At 38.8% G+C, this 15,505-nt stretch overlaps 2 protein-coding genes across 3 annotated transcripts; both read right to left on the bottom strand.

Annotated features, from left to right (window-relative positions):
* Positions 1 to 64: 64 nt before the first annotated feature.
* taf4b (TAF4B RNA polymerase II, TATA box binding protein (TBP)-associated factor) lies at positions 65 to 8,877 on the bottom strand. 2 transcript variants are annotated; one of them, XM_055165067.1, is made up of 17 exons: positions 8,813 to 8,877; positions 7,784 to 8,031; positions 7,112 to 7,286; positions 6,498 to 6,622; positions 4,881 to 4,985; positions 4,686 to 4,793; positions 4,464 to 4,586; positions 4,293 to 4,382; positions 3,864 to 3,974; positions 3,660 to 3,762; positions 3,072 to 3,141; positions 2,840 to 3,000; positions 2,336 to 2,466; positions 2,130 to 2,255; positions 1,987 to 2,043; positions 1,211 to 1,315; positions 65 to 409 (listed from the first exon to the last, which is right to left on the bottom strand). In XM_055165067.1, exons 2-17 carry the CDS (start codon positions 8,021 to 8,023, stop codon positions 284 to 286), a joined length of 1,956 nt encoding a protein of 651 aa, XP_055021042.1. In that variant the 5' UTR covers positions 8,024 to 8,031; positions 8,813 to 8,877; the 3' UTR covers positions 65 to 283. The 2 variants fall into 2 exon arrangements, with proteins under 2 accessions (XP_055021042.1, XP_055021043.1); XM_055165068.1 differs by having other exon boundaries at positions 7,112 to 7,283.
* Positions 8,878 to 9,094: 217 nt separating this feature from the next.
* Positions 9,095 to 15,276, bottom strand: ddx10 (DEAD (Asp-Glu-Ala-Asp) box polypeptide 10). The gene is made up of 4 exons (XM_020918745.2): positions 14,694 to 15,276; positions 13,311 to 13,825; positions 12,327 to 12,660; positions 9,095 to 11,169 (listed from the first exon to the last, which is right to left on the bottom strand). Exons 1-4 carry the CDS (start codon positions 15,192 to 15,194, stop codon positions 9,982 to 9,984), a joined length of 2,538 nt encoding a protein of 845 aa, XP_020774404.1. The 5' UTR covers positions 15,195 to 15,276; the 3' UTR covers positions 9,095 to 9,981.
* Positions 15,277 to 15,505: the final 229 nt, after the last annotated feature.

Here is a 15,505-nt window from a genome sequence, read left to right as displayed (position 1 = left end):
GGGTTTTGAGTTAAATTATGCTTTTTAATGGTAAAACAAAACAATAACTCAAAGAGGACACAGCACATTTCCATTTCTGAAGTGACTTACAAAAAATAAATGATTATTTTTCTACTTTCAACTTTCTAGTGACAGCAACAACAAACAATAAGGTATTCTATAAATTCAAATTATATACACTGAAAGAGATTGAAATAAAAGAAAACAATTGAATGTACTGATAGTTTGTTGTGGTGATTGTAACAAGCCTTATAGCTACCCCACACTGGGGTAGTTTGGGGGTTCACTGCATGGCTCTGTAGAGAGTGAGGGAGTGCCTGAGGAAGCGGTCCTGTTCCATACATTGCAACAGGTCTCTCAAGATGATCCGGGTCACTCTCGGAACACCGGGATAGGGCAGCACACAAACCTAACAAGCGAAGAACGCATGGCTAAAAAATTTACAAAGGGTTTCAAACACATAATGCTTTATTTAGGATAGAGTACAACAGACATGAAAGGTGAGTGAAGGGAGTGACATTGGGCAACTGCTGGAGAGGGGAGCCAGCCACATTATTTCTATCTCACAGAAAAAAGATTTAAGGATGAGAATGGAAGATGCTCAAAATGTTGCCTCTAACAGTTGTCTGTTGAATAGCTTACAGTTCCCTCTCTGGGTCACAATATAAAAACAAGTTCTGACATTTTTAACAAAGAGTGCCCTGACCAAAGAACACAGTGGAGTGGCGCTTTGTTGTTTTATCATGTTCAGACATGAGACATGAGGAGGAGGAGGAGGATGCTCCGTGGTTCCAGAAAACCTCTGGGTAATGTAGTGCAAATTTAGGGTGTGCCAATTTTGTGTTTCAATCTACAGCGTGCAACAATAAGACTAAATACACAATAATTACAGACTAAATCAACTAAGCCATCAGTATATCTGTTGAAGTGTGGCTAGAAGCAACAGTTAAGAGATGGAAGATTTAAAAGCTGTAATATACAGTGGACAGCCATCTCAGATTATCCCATGAAATCAAAGAAACAAAGATAGTGGCTATGGTTACAAGTACACTCAAAATCACCAGTTTGTTTGATTACATACATTAGATTTATTTTAATAATCTTAAAGGTCCAGTAACCAGATAATAATCAGATTTTGATGCATGTAAGCTTTGAGTTTAGATCCATTTTTTATGTGATCAACACCGTTTTCATGGCCCTCAGTACAAACCTGCCCATCCAGCTCCAGGGGCTTCTTCTTTCGGGGCCCAATCGCAGCCAGTGCTGCGAGGTTGGTCTCCCTGTGCTGCAGCGCTGCCTGCTCCAATTGCTGCAGCTGAAAACATCACACAGAACACTGCATTAATAGCCAATTTTAACAAAACTCCACTCTAAGGTAGTTTTCAAATTTATTGTGGATACTAACATTTTAACATCCTTCTAAGATTACCGCCATGTTTTGACGGTACCACCAACTAATTTGTTAGTACGTGTAAGTTATTGAAATATATATATAATTAGTCACTATTCATGGAGACCAAATAGTATTTTTTTTTCTGAGCTGGCAGAAAGGTCTAAGGACAGAGCAGGCTTGGAGACAGTCCATTTCCTTGTAGAAAGTTCATATTTTTTGCTATAACCTTACAGAATCCAGAATAAACATAATAGGACTAAAGAAGAAATGAAACTTGAGTGAACACATTTTTTTTTTTTTCACATTTACAGGTAATTTTGCTTTGGATGACAGAGTGTAGTAGAGTGTATGTTTGAGAAGTCGCCTGTGAACTATGCTTCTTTAAATAGAACAGAACTGTGTACTTTCATCTTCTTCACACCTCTGTCTCACCTCAGGCTCCACACAGACACACACAGACACACACAGACACACACAGACAGATTTAAAACGAAACAAGCAGTTAACACCAACAAAACCAAACTTTGAACTGCAAGTCAAACATACAAAATTGTGATCATTTCTATTTGCAGTGGGAAGAATTATTTGATTACCTCCTTGGCTCTTTGCTTCAGCAGCAACATCTCTGGGTCTTCCACATGTGCACGGCTCTGTGGAAAATTTTTTTTAAGATGACAAAAAGCATTTACATATTTAATTAGTGAGTTATGTAGATACATGATTCTGATATGCTCACTTGGGCCAGCCGCAGCAGCCTCTCTCGCTCCTCTTCATCTGTCCTCCTCTTTCTCAAAGTCTCCATGTCCTCCAGAAACTTCAGCTGAGCGCGAACGTCACTCACTTTGGAGTGTAACCAGTCGTTCTGTTAAGGCACGCAAACAAAAATCTGTCCTTAATGTAATTTAAATATTTTCTGAAAGCATATGGTAGTAGTAGTAGTACCTTAATGAGGTTTTTGCGGTGTTGGGCTGTAACAGAGAGTTTCTCCAGCCAAGTGCGCAGAAACTCTTGAGCTGCGTGAGAGACCAGCTCTACCACCTCTGGGCCCACCTCTGTGACTTCCAAAGGCTGACCTGGGATAAGAAACACAATTAGACTGATTATTACATATAACAAGTACATAAGCCAAGCCTGTCTTGTCATTTTGGCTCCACAAACCAGGGTCACCCCTACTCTGCGTTTAGGCTAACCTTGGAATATTCTAGGCCTAAAGTGTACCAGGATGAAAAATCTGAGTGCTAATCTAGATAACAAAAGTAATATGTTAATTTGAAGAAGTACATTACAACTAATGCCATTATATACAAGGACCAGACCATATGTGGAACATGGCAAAACCAGGACTAAAAAGTGGTCACGCAATTTACTCCTAATAAAAATAAAAATCCATATGTTAAAATTCATTGCACACCACATAAAGTAATGGAACAGGCTCTGGACTGTTACCTATTTGTAGGATTTTGGCAAGCAGTGCATTTGGGGCGAGAAAGGGCTGGTCTTGGCAGGACTGCACCACAGCACCGACATGAGTGGTGAGGATCTGAGCATTTTCCTCCCTGAGATTCACTCCAGCCATAGAAGCCACATCGTTTATGTCATCATCTTCTCTAGAAAAATAACAACAGAAAATGATAATTATCTACCATTCCACTACTTAAACTTCAATAAAATCACATACTTATAGGATCCCGAGGTGCCTTTGGACATTGGACGAGGCTGCTCATGTGATTGTCTCATTGAAAGGGTACCTGAGGGGGAAAGCATCCTGGAAATTCAATTTATCCCTTTTCCATTTTAATAACTGAAGCACTTTTTGGTCCACTTTCTATAACACTTAAATTATGCCTGTTAGGACGTTTCAAAACACAGATCTTTCATTAAACCTGCACGTCATTGCTGAACCATGTTGTTGAGTGCGTTTTATACTGTAAATTACAGTAGACAATCATACTGTTCACTGTTGAAAATGGTTCCTTATAAGTAGCTTAAAAGTAGCTACTCAGTTCAAAATGCTAAGATGACATTGGGCAATCTCAATAATTGAAATGGAAACAATGAGCTTTAGAGTTTGGATTTAAGGGAAATATAACTGAAACTCTACTACTAAATGGTACTGGATGGGTTAGGTTCAATAAAAAAATAAAAAAAGTCACAAACCATATTAGTAACATAAAATGAAATTACATCTTATCGAAAGTACAGACTGTTCAATATGATTGTTTGGCATTTTGCCCAAATCTGAAATCTCCAGATGCAAATGTGTCACCTGTGAAGTTCCTTGCAGACTGTAGTCCTGTTGATTTGGGAAGAATTTGGTTTCTGGATTGAGAAAGCCATCCAGGCGCCAGTGGCTTGGGAGGAGGCATCAACTACATGTCCAAATAGATAAATGAAGAAAATGTATTACTGTGTTCTCTTCAATCACTCAAATCTATTCACCAATTAAATTCACTTCTTCTGTGATGTGCACCTGCTTTGCTGTGTCAGCGGTAGGTTTAGGGGAAATGGAAGTTTTAGTTGCTGCTTCGTAAATAAAAAGCTGTGGGTCAGGAGTCAGGATTCTTACAGCTGGGAGACTTTTCTGAGAAGAAATGAAAAGCACGTTTACAATACGGTAAAAGAAAATACAAATACACCTGACTCTCTCTTGTCTCTGAAATGAAAGCATTCATGACAAAGAAAAGAATAAAAATCTACATGAGCTTAACACAATCATTATAAAGTACCACTCACCCTGTTCTTGCACAGAACAGAAAATGAATAGTAATAGTCTGATTCAATTTCGCATTCTGCCATTCACTTTATCATTATTACAATTTCACTGATATCTTGGAGCAAATGTAATCCAGGCATGGCACTACATAACAGTACACAAATTGTACATTGAAACTCTGGTTACCTTCAGAAAAGGCACAAGACAGGGCTGTGGAGTGGACTTCAGCTCACGATACAGATGCTCTGTGAACTCATCTGCTTCCACCTTCCCTTCCTAGAAAACCAACCATTTTTGTAGTGTGATACAGTAAATAAAACATGTGAAATTATGTATTTACTTATAATGGATATACACCAGTAAACTTTTGACCAGTCCTCGGACGTTGTTGGCCATGTTTGCTGATCTTGAGTCACTCGAGGCCAGTTTGATGAGAGTCACCAGAAAGTTCTTACACTTCTTTACGCTTTCCAGTGTTTCCTGAAAAATAAATAAATAAATAAATAAAACAACAATAAAACATTAATATAGTTATAGTTTGTACGTTTTTATTCAACCCACATCGTCTACTGTGCTTACCTGGCTAAAAGTAGATGTTGCGTCCTTCTTTGGCTCTCGGACTGAAGTCAGGATTCGAGGCTGGTTCAGGGACTGGACTGTAGCAGGTTTCGGGGGTACACTGACAACCTAGATAATTTAATGTTTAATGTATCAGATAGTTTGAACCAATACACAATTATTTTTCATGAATATTATTATGAATTATAGTTTTACCTTTACCAGGGAAGGCTTCTGTATCGGAGATGTCTGGAAGTTGGGTGAAGCTGCCATTCGGATCACAGTCACCTTGTCATTCATTTTGCCTGCTGGAGGAGTTGGCTACATACAAAGGAAAAAATAAAAATTTTTTAACAATTTTTTTTCATTCAATATAGATTTTCTGAATGTATATAGCTTGCAGATGTACTACTATCAATGTTTATTTAGAGACAAAACAGTGACATGAAGATCTTTTAGGAGTTAAATTCACAATTTTTCACAACTTTTTTAATGGTCAATTTATTATTTTATTGGGATTATATGGATTTATAGGTGCAGCAGCAGAAAGGAGAATGCAAAGAGTTCATTGTTCTGTCTGTAGCAAAATCTGACCAGAAAGAACTGATTTGAAATTACAATTGGTGAGACGATTTGTATGGTCAAACAAGTCACTGTCACAAAAAATTAAAGTCACAATTTAACTAGCATTTGCCAACAGTTTTTAGTCACTCTCACTTAAAAAAAAAAAAAAAAAAAAAAAACGCCAAAACTTAACTGAGTGAATTTTATACAAGTAAGTTCCTTTATGACTCTATATGCGGCACGATTGTTTTTACACTCCATGATTCTGTCTCATATAAAGTACTGCATAACCACATGGTCACTTGCTGCTGGCTCAACACTCAAACCCGTCAAATCACTTTTTTAAAAAGCTGTAAAAATACTGGAAAAGAAACCACTCTCATTTCACCACTGCACTATTTTAGATAAGTATAACCTGCTCAATTTTAATAATTTAGTTGATTTTAAATATGGATTGTTTATCTATAAAGTTTTGTATGGACTTGTCCCCCATCCGTTACAGGATTTTATTAAAGTAAAGACTGTCAGTGGGATGGGAACTAGGGCCACGGCCCGGGGGAAATCTGAGGTCCCACACAGATGCACCACATTTGTCTGTGTGCTCTCAGTCAGACAGTCAGAGGCAATAAATTTTGGAACAATCTCCCACTATCAATAAGAGTCTCCAACACTGGCCACTTTCAAATCCCACTTGAAACAGTGGCTAAAGAAAAAACTGACTTATGGACACTTTTAGTTTAGAACTGTCACTTGTTTTTATAATTTTTCCTTTGTTAAATTTGTGGTGTTACCTGCCTAGGGACTACAGATGGAAATTAGCATTCTTGCTATAATTTGTCATTTACACTGCAGCGTTGTAGATGTTCATTAATATGCACTGTCCCTATTAAATAAATAAATAAAAACAAAATGGGACCATGAATGCTTGTGCCGATCAGACTCCTGAAAATGTGTTGTTTAAATCCATTTTGTATTTCTTAAAAAACGTATGTGGCACCATGGTGACAGTAGGACTCATAGACATTCATGAAGTCACCTTTCAGTGTGATATCACAGCTGCAATTCAACACCAGGGGTCTTCAGTGTGAGGGGCCTTGAGTCTAGGGGGTACAGCGATCATTTGGTCTATTTGACAAATCTGTTGAAACACTGAATTAGTGTTGGGATTCCCAGTGCACGTTTTGATTACTGTGGTAGTTTTGGAGCCTGATGAAGACCCTTGCAGTATACTGAAGAGATGCTGGAGCGTTTGCCTTGCTGATAACCCACCGGAGGACTGAGGAGCCTGGGCGTGGGGGGTCCGGTGCTGGGGCGTGTAGCCTGCTGTGCCTGAGCCAGAGCCTGCTGCGACACCAACATCAACTGCCCACTATCACTGCGGATCAGCATCATACCTGCATACAAATAGTAACATCAAGCCAAACCGAACAGAATATTTAAAGGGTACTGTACTAATAATGAAAGATAAAACAACACTTAAGAGAAAAGCAGTTACAGTTTAGTGATTGTCAGACCAGCTAATCTTAATAATTATCCCATATACAAAAGGGGGTGGGGAGGATTGTCCAAATTGTGTTGAAGCAATTTGACTAACCATGGAATTCCCTGTTAACATAATATTAAACCAATGAAAATTCTAAAATAGTAAATTAGTTAGGATTAATCCAAAATAATTCTGAAATGTTGTGATAAATATATTGAGCCGTATTTACCCAGCAGTTAATGTGGTCGTTTACTGTATTGTTATATATTGTTTTGGCTACTGCATCTTTGTTGAGTTTTGTCTGTTTATAACGAACATAGTGGATTTATCTGAACATTTTATTTATGAGATATGATCTTAATCTCTATCACATATCACAGGGCCCCATCCATTGTCTGACCTGGAGGGATTTGGAAGTTGGCCGGGAGCTGTGCGGAGGTTGTTTGGGCCACTCGAGGAGCCACATTCACTTGCTGAGTGGCAGCAGCACCTCTGGGGACAGTGATCACCAATGTCCGGCTTGGAGTGGAAGAGGGGCTAATCTGGACTCCTGGGTTTAGGTTCTTGGTCACCTGCTGTTCAGAATGTCAGGATTAATAGTGTTTACAAATTAAACATGTTTAGAGATGTCTATGTAGCAAACAGATTATTCAAGGTAATCCAGAAAATGGAAGTAAAAACATTTTATTGTCACAAAATGGTATGTGGCTTATAAATTCCACTGTTCACCACTATAAGAACAAAGATTTAAACAATAAAATCATAATGCTATATGGTATTCTAGAAGTGTGAGTAAATATAAAGTAATGGTATTGTCTAAAAATTAAGGGCAAATCTACATAAGAAATGAAAGTTTAAAATGTGTCACAGACTCTCATTTTTTAAAGTATCATGTTAATAAATAAAACTTGTTTAAAGGTTTTGCTAAAAATGTAGATCATGATTAAGATTTTATCACAATTTATGTACAGTTCATATCTTTATATTGTCTTAAACATAAGCCCTATGGGGCTTTCAATAGTTCTCATTTCACTGTGATTAGGTAGAAACGGCCACTGTGAGGCCTTTGTACCTGTTGTGTCACAGTGCTCCTCACTGCTCCAGGGGCATTCATTTTTGCCACCACGACAGGAGCAGAGATGGTGGGACTGGGCTGTACAGAAACAGAGGAGGGGGGCTTCAGGACAGGGCCAGGTGAAGGGATCACTTTGACCACGGCAGAAGCAGCACCAGAAGAAGAAACAATCTTCACAGCAGCGTCTGTCTCTGCCAAGCCTGGCTTTGAACCTTCAGCTGGTTTATTTGTGTTCATTGTTGCTTCTGAACAAATAAAATACATTCAGACATACCTGAGTTAACCAATAATGCATTTTGCAATATGCACTTCACAGGCTTGTCAAAACCTCTCAAAGTGCTCCACTGCTCCACATGTGCTACTATTCCAACCACAGCTGCCCTGGGACAGACTGATGGAAGTGAGGCTGCTAATCTGCACCATCATTCATGCAGAGGATTTTAAACATCTTTTATCAAGGGATGGACATATATAATTCATCTGAACTACATATGTAATTCATTTGATTAGCCGAAGTGATTAAAACGACTGACAAGAAATACCAAATAATTAATGTTACAATGAGCCTATTGAACCACCCAGGGCATTTGACTGGTCTTCCTATAGCAGAAGCAGATAAGTGAAAAACGTTTCTGAAATGATCAGAGCAAAAACACATTTCCCTGTCCCTCATTAAAATTCTTGGGCTGAGCAGGTTTGTCTGAGAACTTTGACTTCATGCCAATGTCTGGGATCTGTCATGTTGCTTTTTTATTTTAATTAACTACCATTTGATGAAATGTAAATTACATTTTCAAGAAGAAAGTGTAAACAGTGCTTAATAATTAGTTCTAGTGTGGGAGTATATCTATGATATTTATTAGCTTTTATTATGACTCATTTTGCACACCTGTTGCAAATGCTAGCGGCTAGCTCAGTCCTTACGGTTTATATGATGCAGATGTAAACTGTTTCTACAAAAAGCCTCGTTCTCAGCCGTATCAATATATTTAAACAAAATGGAAACACTAAATTATTTATACAAACCTTTTGAAAACACCTCTCCGAGCTAAAGTTCCCCAAACTCCACCAGGGACGGCGCATTGTCGAATCGTTAGCGCCATCTGCTGGAGAGGGAAAGATTTCATAACGTTGGTGCAAACATTTTTAATTTGGCAGGACTCAACTGTTTCAACTAGAAAACTATAATAAAATAATAAATATTATAGATCCATGGTTACAACTAGAGAAGGAAGACAATGATTTTCACATAATTTAATCATTCTATAACTCAGTAGGTCCAGCAATAAAGGAAGTAACACAGATTCATTCTTGCATACATTAATGGAATTTATTTTATATTTATTCACCAGTCCACTGAAATTACACTTTTATTTTATCTGCACATAAATTGTTACAGGTTAACATATTGTAGCTCAACAGTGACTGCCTGCCCCCAGGTCCAGAACAAAATTTTACATTACATTTTTTTATAGACTTTCAGAAAAAATAAAATAAATTAATTAATTAAACGATGAAAACATGCTTGCAAAGTTATTAAAACACTTCGCAGAATATTAAACAAAATTTAACTTATCATGAGAATAAATATCGTGAAAATTATTGAGCTCAAAATTACTGTCTTTTGCCTTTGCATGACTCCTTATTTCTGGCACATGACACAGAGTACAGGAACTTCCAAGAGTCAAAGGTAAATTTTGAGCTCAGTATTTTTCTCATACAAATATTTCTTCATTATAGCAACTAGTTGTCAGATTTTGGAAGCCCTACCTGTTATACTTTTGTCTGGCCAAAACAGAAACTTAATTTTCACATAATTTTTCTAAGTTTCACACTGGTGAGTTAAGGTCTTTTGCCTTTGTAGGGCAGTATGGTCACCACATAGCTGGTTTGACTTTGAATTCTTCGAAAAGTCTTTGGGAAAAATGAAAGGAAAATTTACTTCCGGAAGCAGAGCAAGGGGCCACTGTTGAGCTCCGTAGACTAAGTGAATCACAACACATCTTGGAATTTTATTTAATTTATGAAAGTTAGTGGAGAAAAAAAATATCTATCCCTTTCTTTACAAATCTCCACACCTCACAGTTAATCAAAGAGTGACAGAGGAAGACCAACAGATGTGTGTGCACATTTTATAAAGTTATTTAATATTCATATGCTCAAATAATAATGAATATACTCTACTATAAACACATTTATCTTCCCCCAGACAACAACTGCAAGACCAGCTCCTCATCCTCTGCCAGTGAAAGCCCAGTATCCAGAACTGTGTCCTCTTCTTCTTCTTGTCGCTTCACTTTGAGCCTCTTTGTAGACACTGGTTTCTCCTCTTCTTCACTTTCACTTTCGCTTTCACTTTCACTACTTAACCGCCTTTTTGTTGATTTAATCTTGTCCTCTTCCTCTTCATCGTCCTCTTCCCCACTACCAGAATTGTCCAACTTATCCGGATCTGGCAGCGTACTAGGATCAAATTCGTCCTCTTCGTTGCTCTGATTAGCCAAATATGCGACCACTTCATCCTCTTCCTCATCTTCTCGCTTATTTTTCTTGCTAGCTTCTCTCCTCGCTGCTTTAGCTTTCAGCCTTCTTTCCCGATGCTTCTCCTTCACCTTCCTCCTGTACTCCTCCTTGTCAAACTCCTGATCCTCCATTTTGAGTCTCTCTTTTGCTTTTTCTACGTTAATTCCTGACATTTCTTCTTCATCGTCATCGTCATTTCCTGTCACGGCCCTCTGAACCGGAGGCCATAACTGCACAGCCTCCCCTTCCTCGCTAAACGTAACTTTAGTATTGACTTGGAAATTCCTCTTGAGTACCTTTTTGGCCTCTTTGTACTTGGTTTCTTTGTTTTGTTTCTTCTTTTCTTTCAGTTTTTCCTCTTCTTCTTCTTCTTCTTCTTGCCCTTCTTTGAGATTAAAAACATCTTTGCGTTTTACCGTGAGCAAGTCCAAGTCTCTCAAATCATCATCATCGTCGGCGTCTCCTAAGGCTGTTTTGCTATTTGCTGACTCTGCACTTTCTTCATCTGAGGAACTTTCAGACTCAGATTTGGTATTTTCTTCAACATCTCCTTTAAGTTGTTGCTTAAACCTCCTCAGTTCTTCATCCTCCTCCTCGTCCGATTGCTGGACTTGGCTTTCTTTGTTTTGTCCTGGAGTTTTGTTGAGGAACCGGACCCTTGGAGCCACAGCGAGGCCGAGGGACAGGGCGTACTCGTGGAGCTGCAGTTTGTTGACGTCGAACACTTGCTTGTTTTTCATGAGGTAAACGGACCGCAGGTAGGACACAAAGCACCTCTGAGCACGCTCCTTCATCTCCTTCTCCTGGGCCAAGAAGGACTCAAGCTTCTGCTCCACGCTCTGTAGCTTCTCCGGGTTCACCTAAAATAAGAACAAATAATTTAACTAACTTCACTATAGACTGGAAGTTTTTTTTAGTGTATTATCTTTCCACAAACAAAGCAACACTGCACAATTTTCTGGAGGTGGCACGCAACCTGGTAGCCTGATTCATTAGCTGGTTTCACTTCATGGAAACCGTCTGACCTCACATGATTAGGATTCACTTGCTCGATGATAGGCGGGTACTTTTTTTATTTATCCAGTGATATTTGGTTGTGACATATGTAATGCGCCAAATCCTCTAGGTACAAGGGCAATAACGTCTTTCCCTTTGATAAAATTCACCAAAAATTCTCTTTTCTCTCCAGAACAAAGATAATTTTTTAAATCCTTGATCTCGGGAATCATTGCCAACACAGAATGTATGGCTTCATCTACTTCCATCGTGACCGCTTTGTTTACTGTGGTGCTGTACCACAAAAGGGACCAAGACAGGCGCTTGAGTTTTCCATCATGGCTTCGTAAAGGTCTACGACTTCCAGGGTTCTTGCAAACCATCTAGTCTATTCTGATTCCTGACCTAGTCGCTGGAGAGAAATAAAATTGAGCCAAGGCACTAGGTGTCGCCAGTCTGGCTCGCAACCTGCATGAGTCCATGGAAATAGAACATTTAAACCATACATTTAAATATTCTCCATGGAGATACATAGGTTTAATGCCAGACTGTGAAATATTATAGCCAATGGAAAATTTTAATGGAATCAAGCAGGTCGTGGCCCTCCTTCAGTGGAGACGGAAGCCCCCTACAGTAAGGATGCATGTTTTTCTATGTTTTTATGCAGTGAGGCTTTAAGGAAACACTTACATTTCAATTTGTGTAACTTTTTTTGTATGGCAACTATGTGTTCAAATATTTTCTATTTGACACACTAATATTATTATAATAAAATAAATACTAGTAAAATTCTCCTCTGTAGTAAAGACCTGGATAGGCATTAGATTTACCCTAAAAACCAGTTCCAGATTACTCCTGTTTGAAACCTTTCTTACCATGGTAGACTACTGGGATTACACCAAAGGTACAGTTACTGTTGCCCATATATACTTATGGATTTGGGAGTTGTAACAGTGATAAATAAAACGTAGAGGCTTATGATGATTACCAGAATATTTTCATTTGAGACGAAGAGTTTTACCTGGATCTTGTTGATGGGGACCTTCTTGTCCTGCAGTAGCTGGACCATGCTCTTCTCCTCTGAGGGCAGCAGCAGGAGCAGAGCCTCTCCTCCCTCCTTGTATCTGGCGGTCCGTCCCACCCTGTGTATGTAAGTGTCTGCATCTTCTGGACAGTCAAACTGAAGGACCCAGTTCACAGCGGGAAAATCCAGACCTCGGGCTGCGATGTCAGTGGCAAAGAGCATCGCATGCTGTTTTTTCACAAAGTCATTGTACACCTCCACTCGTTTCATCTGCTGCTGTTTACCGTGAAGAGCCAGGACAGGGATGCCAGGTCTGAGGCGACAAAATGCTCTGAAACAAAACAAGTATGCAGGTGAGTAAAGTAGGCCCATATGTTTTGACCTTAATGCTGTGGACAATTTAGCCTTGCTAAATCCTGTAGAGTACCTTAAATGAATGTACATGTCTTGGCAATAACATAAATACATTATACATTATAATAATTGTAACTGACCAAAAATTAATATCATGGTATTTTGGATATTCCTGATAATTAACCAAATGCTTATTCTACAATCTAGCAGAAGGCCGGTAAATGTCTTGGTGGAAGGTAAAACAGGACTGTAAAACAGATTACTTAAGTGAAGAAATAAAAGATAGTGTGCAGAAATATAAGATTGTGTTTTTACAACCCTAACAAGGAAATTAATTCAAAACAAATGTTGATGCTACGATGACAAAAAGTAAAAAAAAAAATTCTATTATTTTAATCATGCCATATTAAAATAGCAAAATTTTTGAAATTCAAGCAAAGGTTCCATTTTGTCCGTATCAATACTTGTTCAAATGAGTATCTGCTTTTGATATTACAAAATTTGGTACTGATTAGTTACTTCGGTATTGATCCTTTAGACAACCCTAGATTACAGTGATGTTTTCTATTATAAAACTCAATATTAAATTTGGCATGTCTTGAAAAATATATATTTTCTATATCTTACCTGAAGAAATACTGTACTTCCTTGCAGCAGGCGAAGAACACAATGACTTTCTTCTTGAGGTGACTCCTTATGAAGGAGAAAAGCATGCTGACTTTCTGGTGCAGCTCACACACCACGTAGCTCTGCTCCAGTGTGGCCGGCGTGCTGAACTTGGCCTTCTCATGGACCCAAACGTACTCGGGATCTTTGAGGCTGAGGCGGGCCAAATCCTTCACCGACTTGGTTTGAGTGGCTGAGAAAAGCAGTGTCTGTCTAGTTCTGGGGAGGTTTTCCACAATGGCGTTGAGTGTGTCGGCAAACCCCATGTCCAGAATGCGATCGGCTTCATCCAGGACAAGCATGTGCAGGTCCGAGGCGTGAAAAGTGGCTGTTTCGTCCATGTGCTGCAGCAGTCGCCCCGGGGTGCAGATCACAATGTTGGTTTGGTGAATTCGCTCAGATTCAGTTTTGAGGTCCTTTCCTCCGATAACAAGACCAGCAGAGAACTCGTGGTTTTTGCCGACTTTACGCAACACCTGGATGGAGGAGTAAAGCATTTAGGTCAGATTATATTACTTAGTTCAAAGTGCAATATGTAACTTTTCTGGTTGTCTTTCTGAGCATATTGCTGCTTTACCAAAAATATTTCACACAGTGATATTAAAATTACCAGATGACATCACCTGATAAAATTACCGAACAGATCTGTGGAGAAGTGACCCTGCTCACAGTAAGAATGCGTGTTTTTCAACCTACTTTTGAGCAATAAAAGTACTTCTAATGGGACAGTGCAAGACAGATACATTTAATACTATACTTTGGAAACTTCTTCTTTAGAGTATCTCTTCAGAAGTTCAATCCCAGACTAGGAAATGAATCTTTTTCCTTACAAATTGACCTCAGCTTTTGTCTAGGGTGACCAGATTTTCAAAATAAAAAACTGGGACATTGTCAGTTTGGGGTGGTTGATAGTAATAAAATTGTGAAACGAGTGTGTAATTAAGAAAATTTGTTATGCACTTGGCACTAATGTATTTTCTTTGTGTTTTTGTCATTTTTAAGCAGCTTTTCTTTATTTTACTTATACAAATGAGAATTTATGCCTCTCTTTAATGTTGGCTGGTATCAGATTGGTCAAAAATAGGGACACGTGGGATATTTCTTGTATAAAACTGGGACAAATCACTGGTTTTGGATAAATCTGCCGGGACAGGAGACACAGGGCTCAAAACTGGGGCTGTCCCGGGTTAACAGGGACGTCTGGTCACCATACTTTTCTATTAACTTTCCCCGTTTTTTGACCATAGATTAATATAGACCTAAAAGTTTGTAATTATAGGAGTAGGTAAACTAATTAAAGATTGGCAGACAAATTATTCTAAAATGAACAATTTGCTGTATTACCTCAAAGGTCTGGTAGGCAAGCTCTCTGGTGGGGGATATGATCAGGGCTCCCAGTCCGTCCATGGAGGTCCACTGATGGCGATAAAGACACTCCAGCACCGGGATGAGGAAGGCGAGGGTCTTCCCGGAGCCTGTCTTGGCCGCTCCGAGCACGTCTTTCCCCCGCAGAGCGAAGCCAATGGTCTGCCTCTGGATCTCCGTGGGCTGCCGATACTGCGCCTCCTGAAGTCCTAACAGTGTTTTCTTTGACAAGGGGAAATCGGAGAATTTAACAGCTTCTTTCGTGTTTATCTCCTCGTATCTGCTCACAAGCCTGTCAATATATTCCCTCTCAACCTGCCATTCGGGCTTCTTTTTTTTCGCTCGTTCAATCTTCACTCTAGCTTTAGTTTTATTGTATTTTTTCTTCCATTTCTCAAAGTTTTTCACGGGATCAGTTCCGTCTTTCATTTTTGCAGCTTTTGGTTTCTTCCCAAATGAATTTGAGCCCTTCTTTTCCATTATTTACTGAGAAAAAAAGATAATATTGGAAGTAAACTGCGTGTGTACAAAGCACACATGGGAAAAGCTGGAGTCGCTTCAGAAAGACGTCATCAAACAGTGACAGCGTGCGGTCTGCTGATTGGTTGGATATGTTGTTAATTTATTATTCAATTTTATTGATCCATAACTTGATTTTACAAAATTATTATTACATATTTAGATCTATGGTGAAATTCTAACACATTAGTACATTTTTGTTAAGTTGGAATATTTTATGACGAGGACTTTTTACAATTTCTTCTGAATAACTCTTAATGCCAAAAAAAGTT

The sequence above is a fragment of the Boleophthalmus pectinirostris genome, unplaced genomic scaffold (assembly GCF_026225935.1).
Source record: "Boleophthalmus pectinirostris isolate CB_2022bp ecotype Guang Dong unplaced genomic scaffold, ASM2622593v1 HiC_scaffold_7, whole genome shotgun sequence".
NCBI classification, from domain to species: domain Eukaryota; kingdom Metazoa; phylum Chordata; class Actinopteri; order Gobiiformes; family Gobiidae; genus Boleophthalmus; species Boleophthalmus pectinirostris.
This window is presented reverse-complemented; position numbering and strand designations above follow the sequence as displayed.

Bases quoted from the DNA above. Each gene is read 5' to 3' on its own strand.
- ddx10 (XM_020918745.2), bottom strand. From the start codon at position 15,194: ATGGAAAAGAAGGGCTCAAATTCATTTGGGAAGAAACCAAAAGCTGCA. The intron at 12,661-13,310 runs GTAAGATATAGA...GTTTTGTTTCAG, and splicing joins GAAGTACAGTATTTCTTCAG to AGCATTTTGTCGCCTCAGAC. The intron at 11,170-12,326 runs GTAAAACTCTTC...TTCTTATTTTAG, and splicing joins TCCCCATCAACAAGATCCAG to GTGAACCCGGAGAAGCTACA.
- taf4b (XM_055165067.1), bottom strand. From the start codon at position 8,023: ATGAACACAAATAAACCAGCTGAAGGTTCAAAGCCAGGCTTGGCAGAG. The intron at 4,986-6,497 runs GTGGGTTATCAG...CTTTGTATGTAG, and splicing joins CCAGGCTCCTCAGTCCTCCG to CCAACTCCTCCAGCAGGCAA. The intron at 410-1,210 runs GTTTGTACTGAG...TTCGCTTGTTAG, and splicing joins CCCTGGAGCTGGATGGGCAG to GTTTGTGTGCTGCCCTATCC.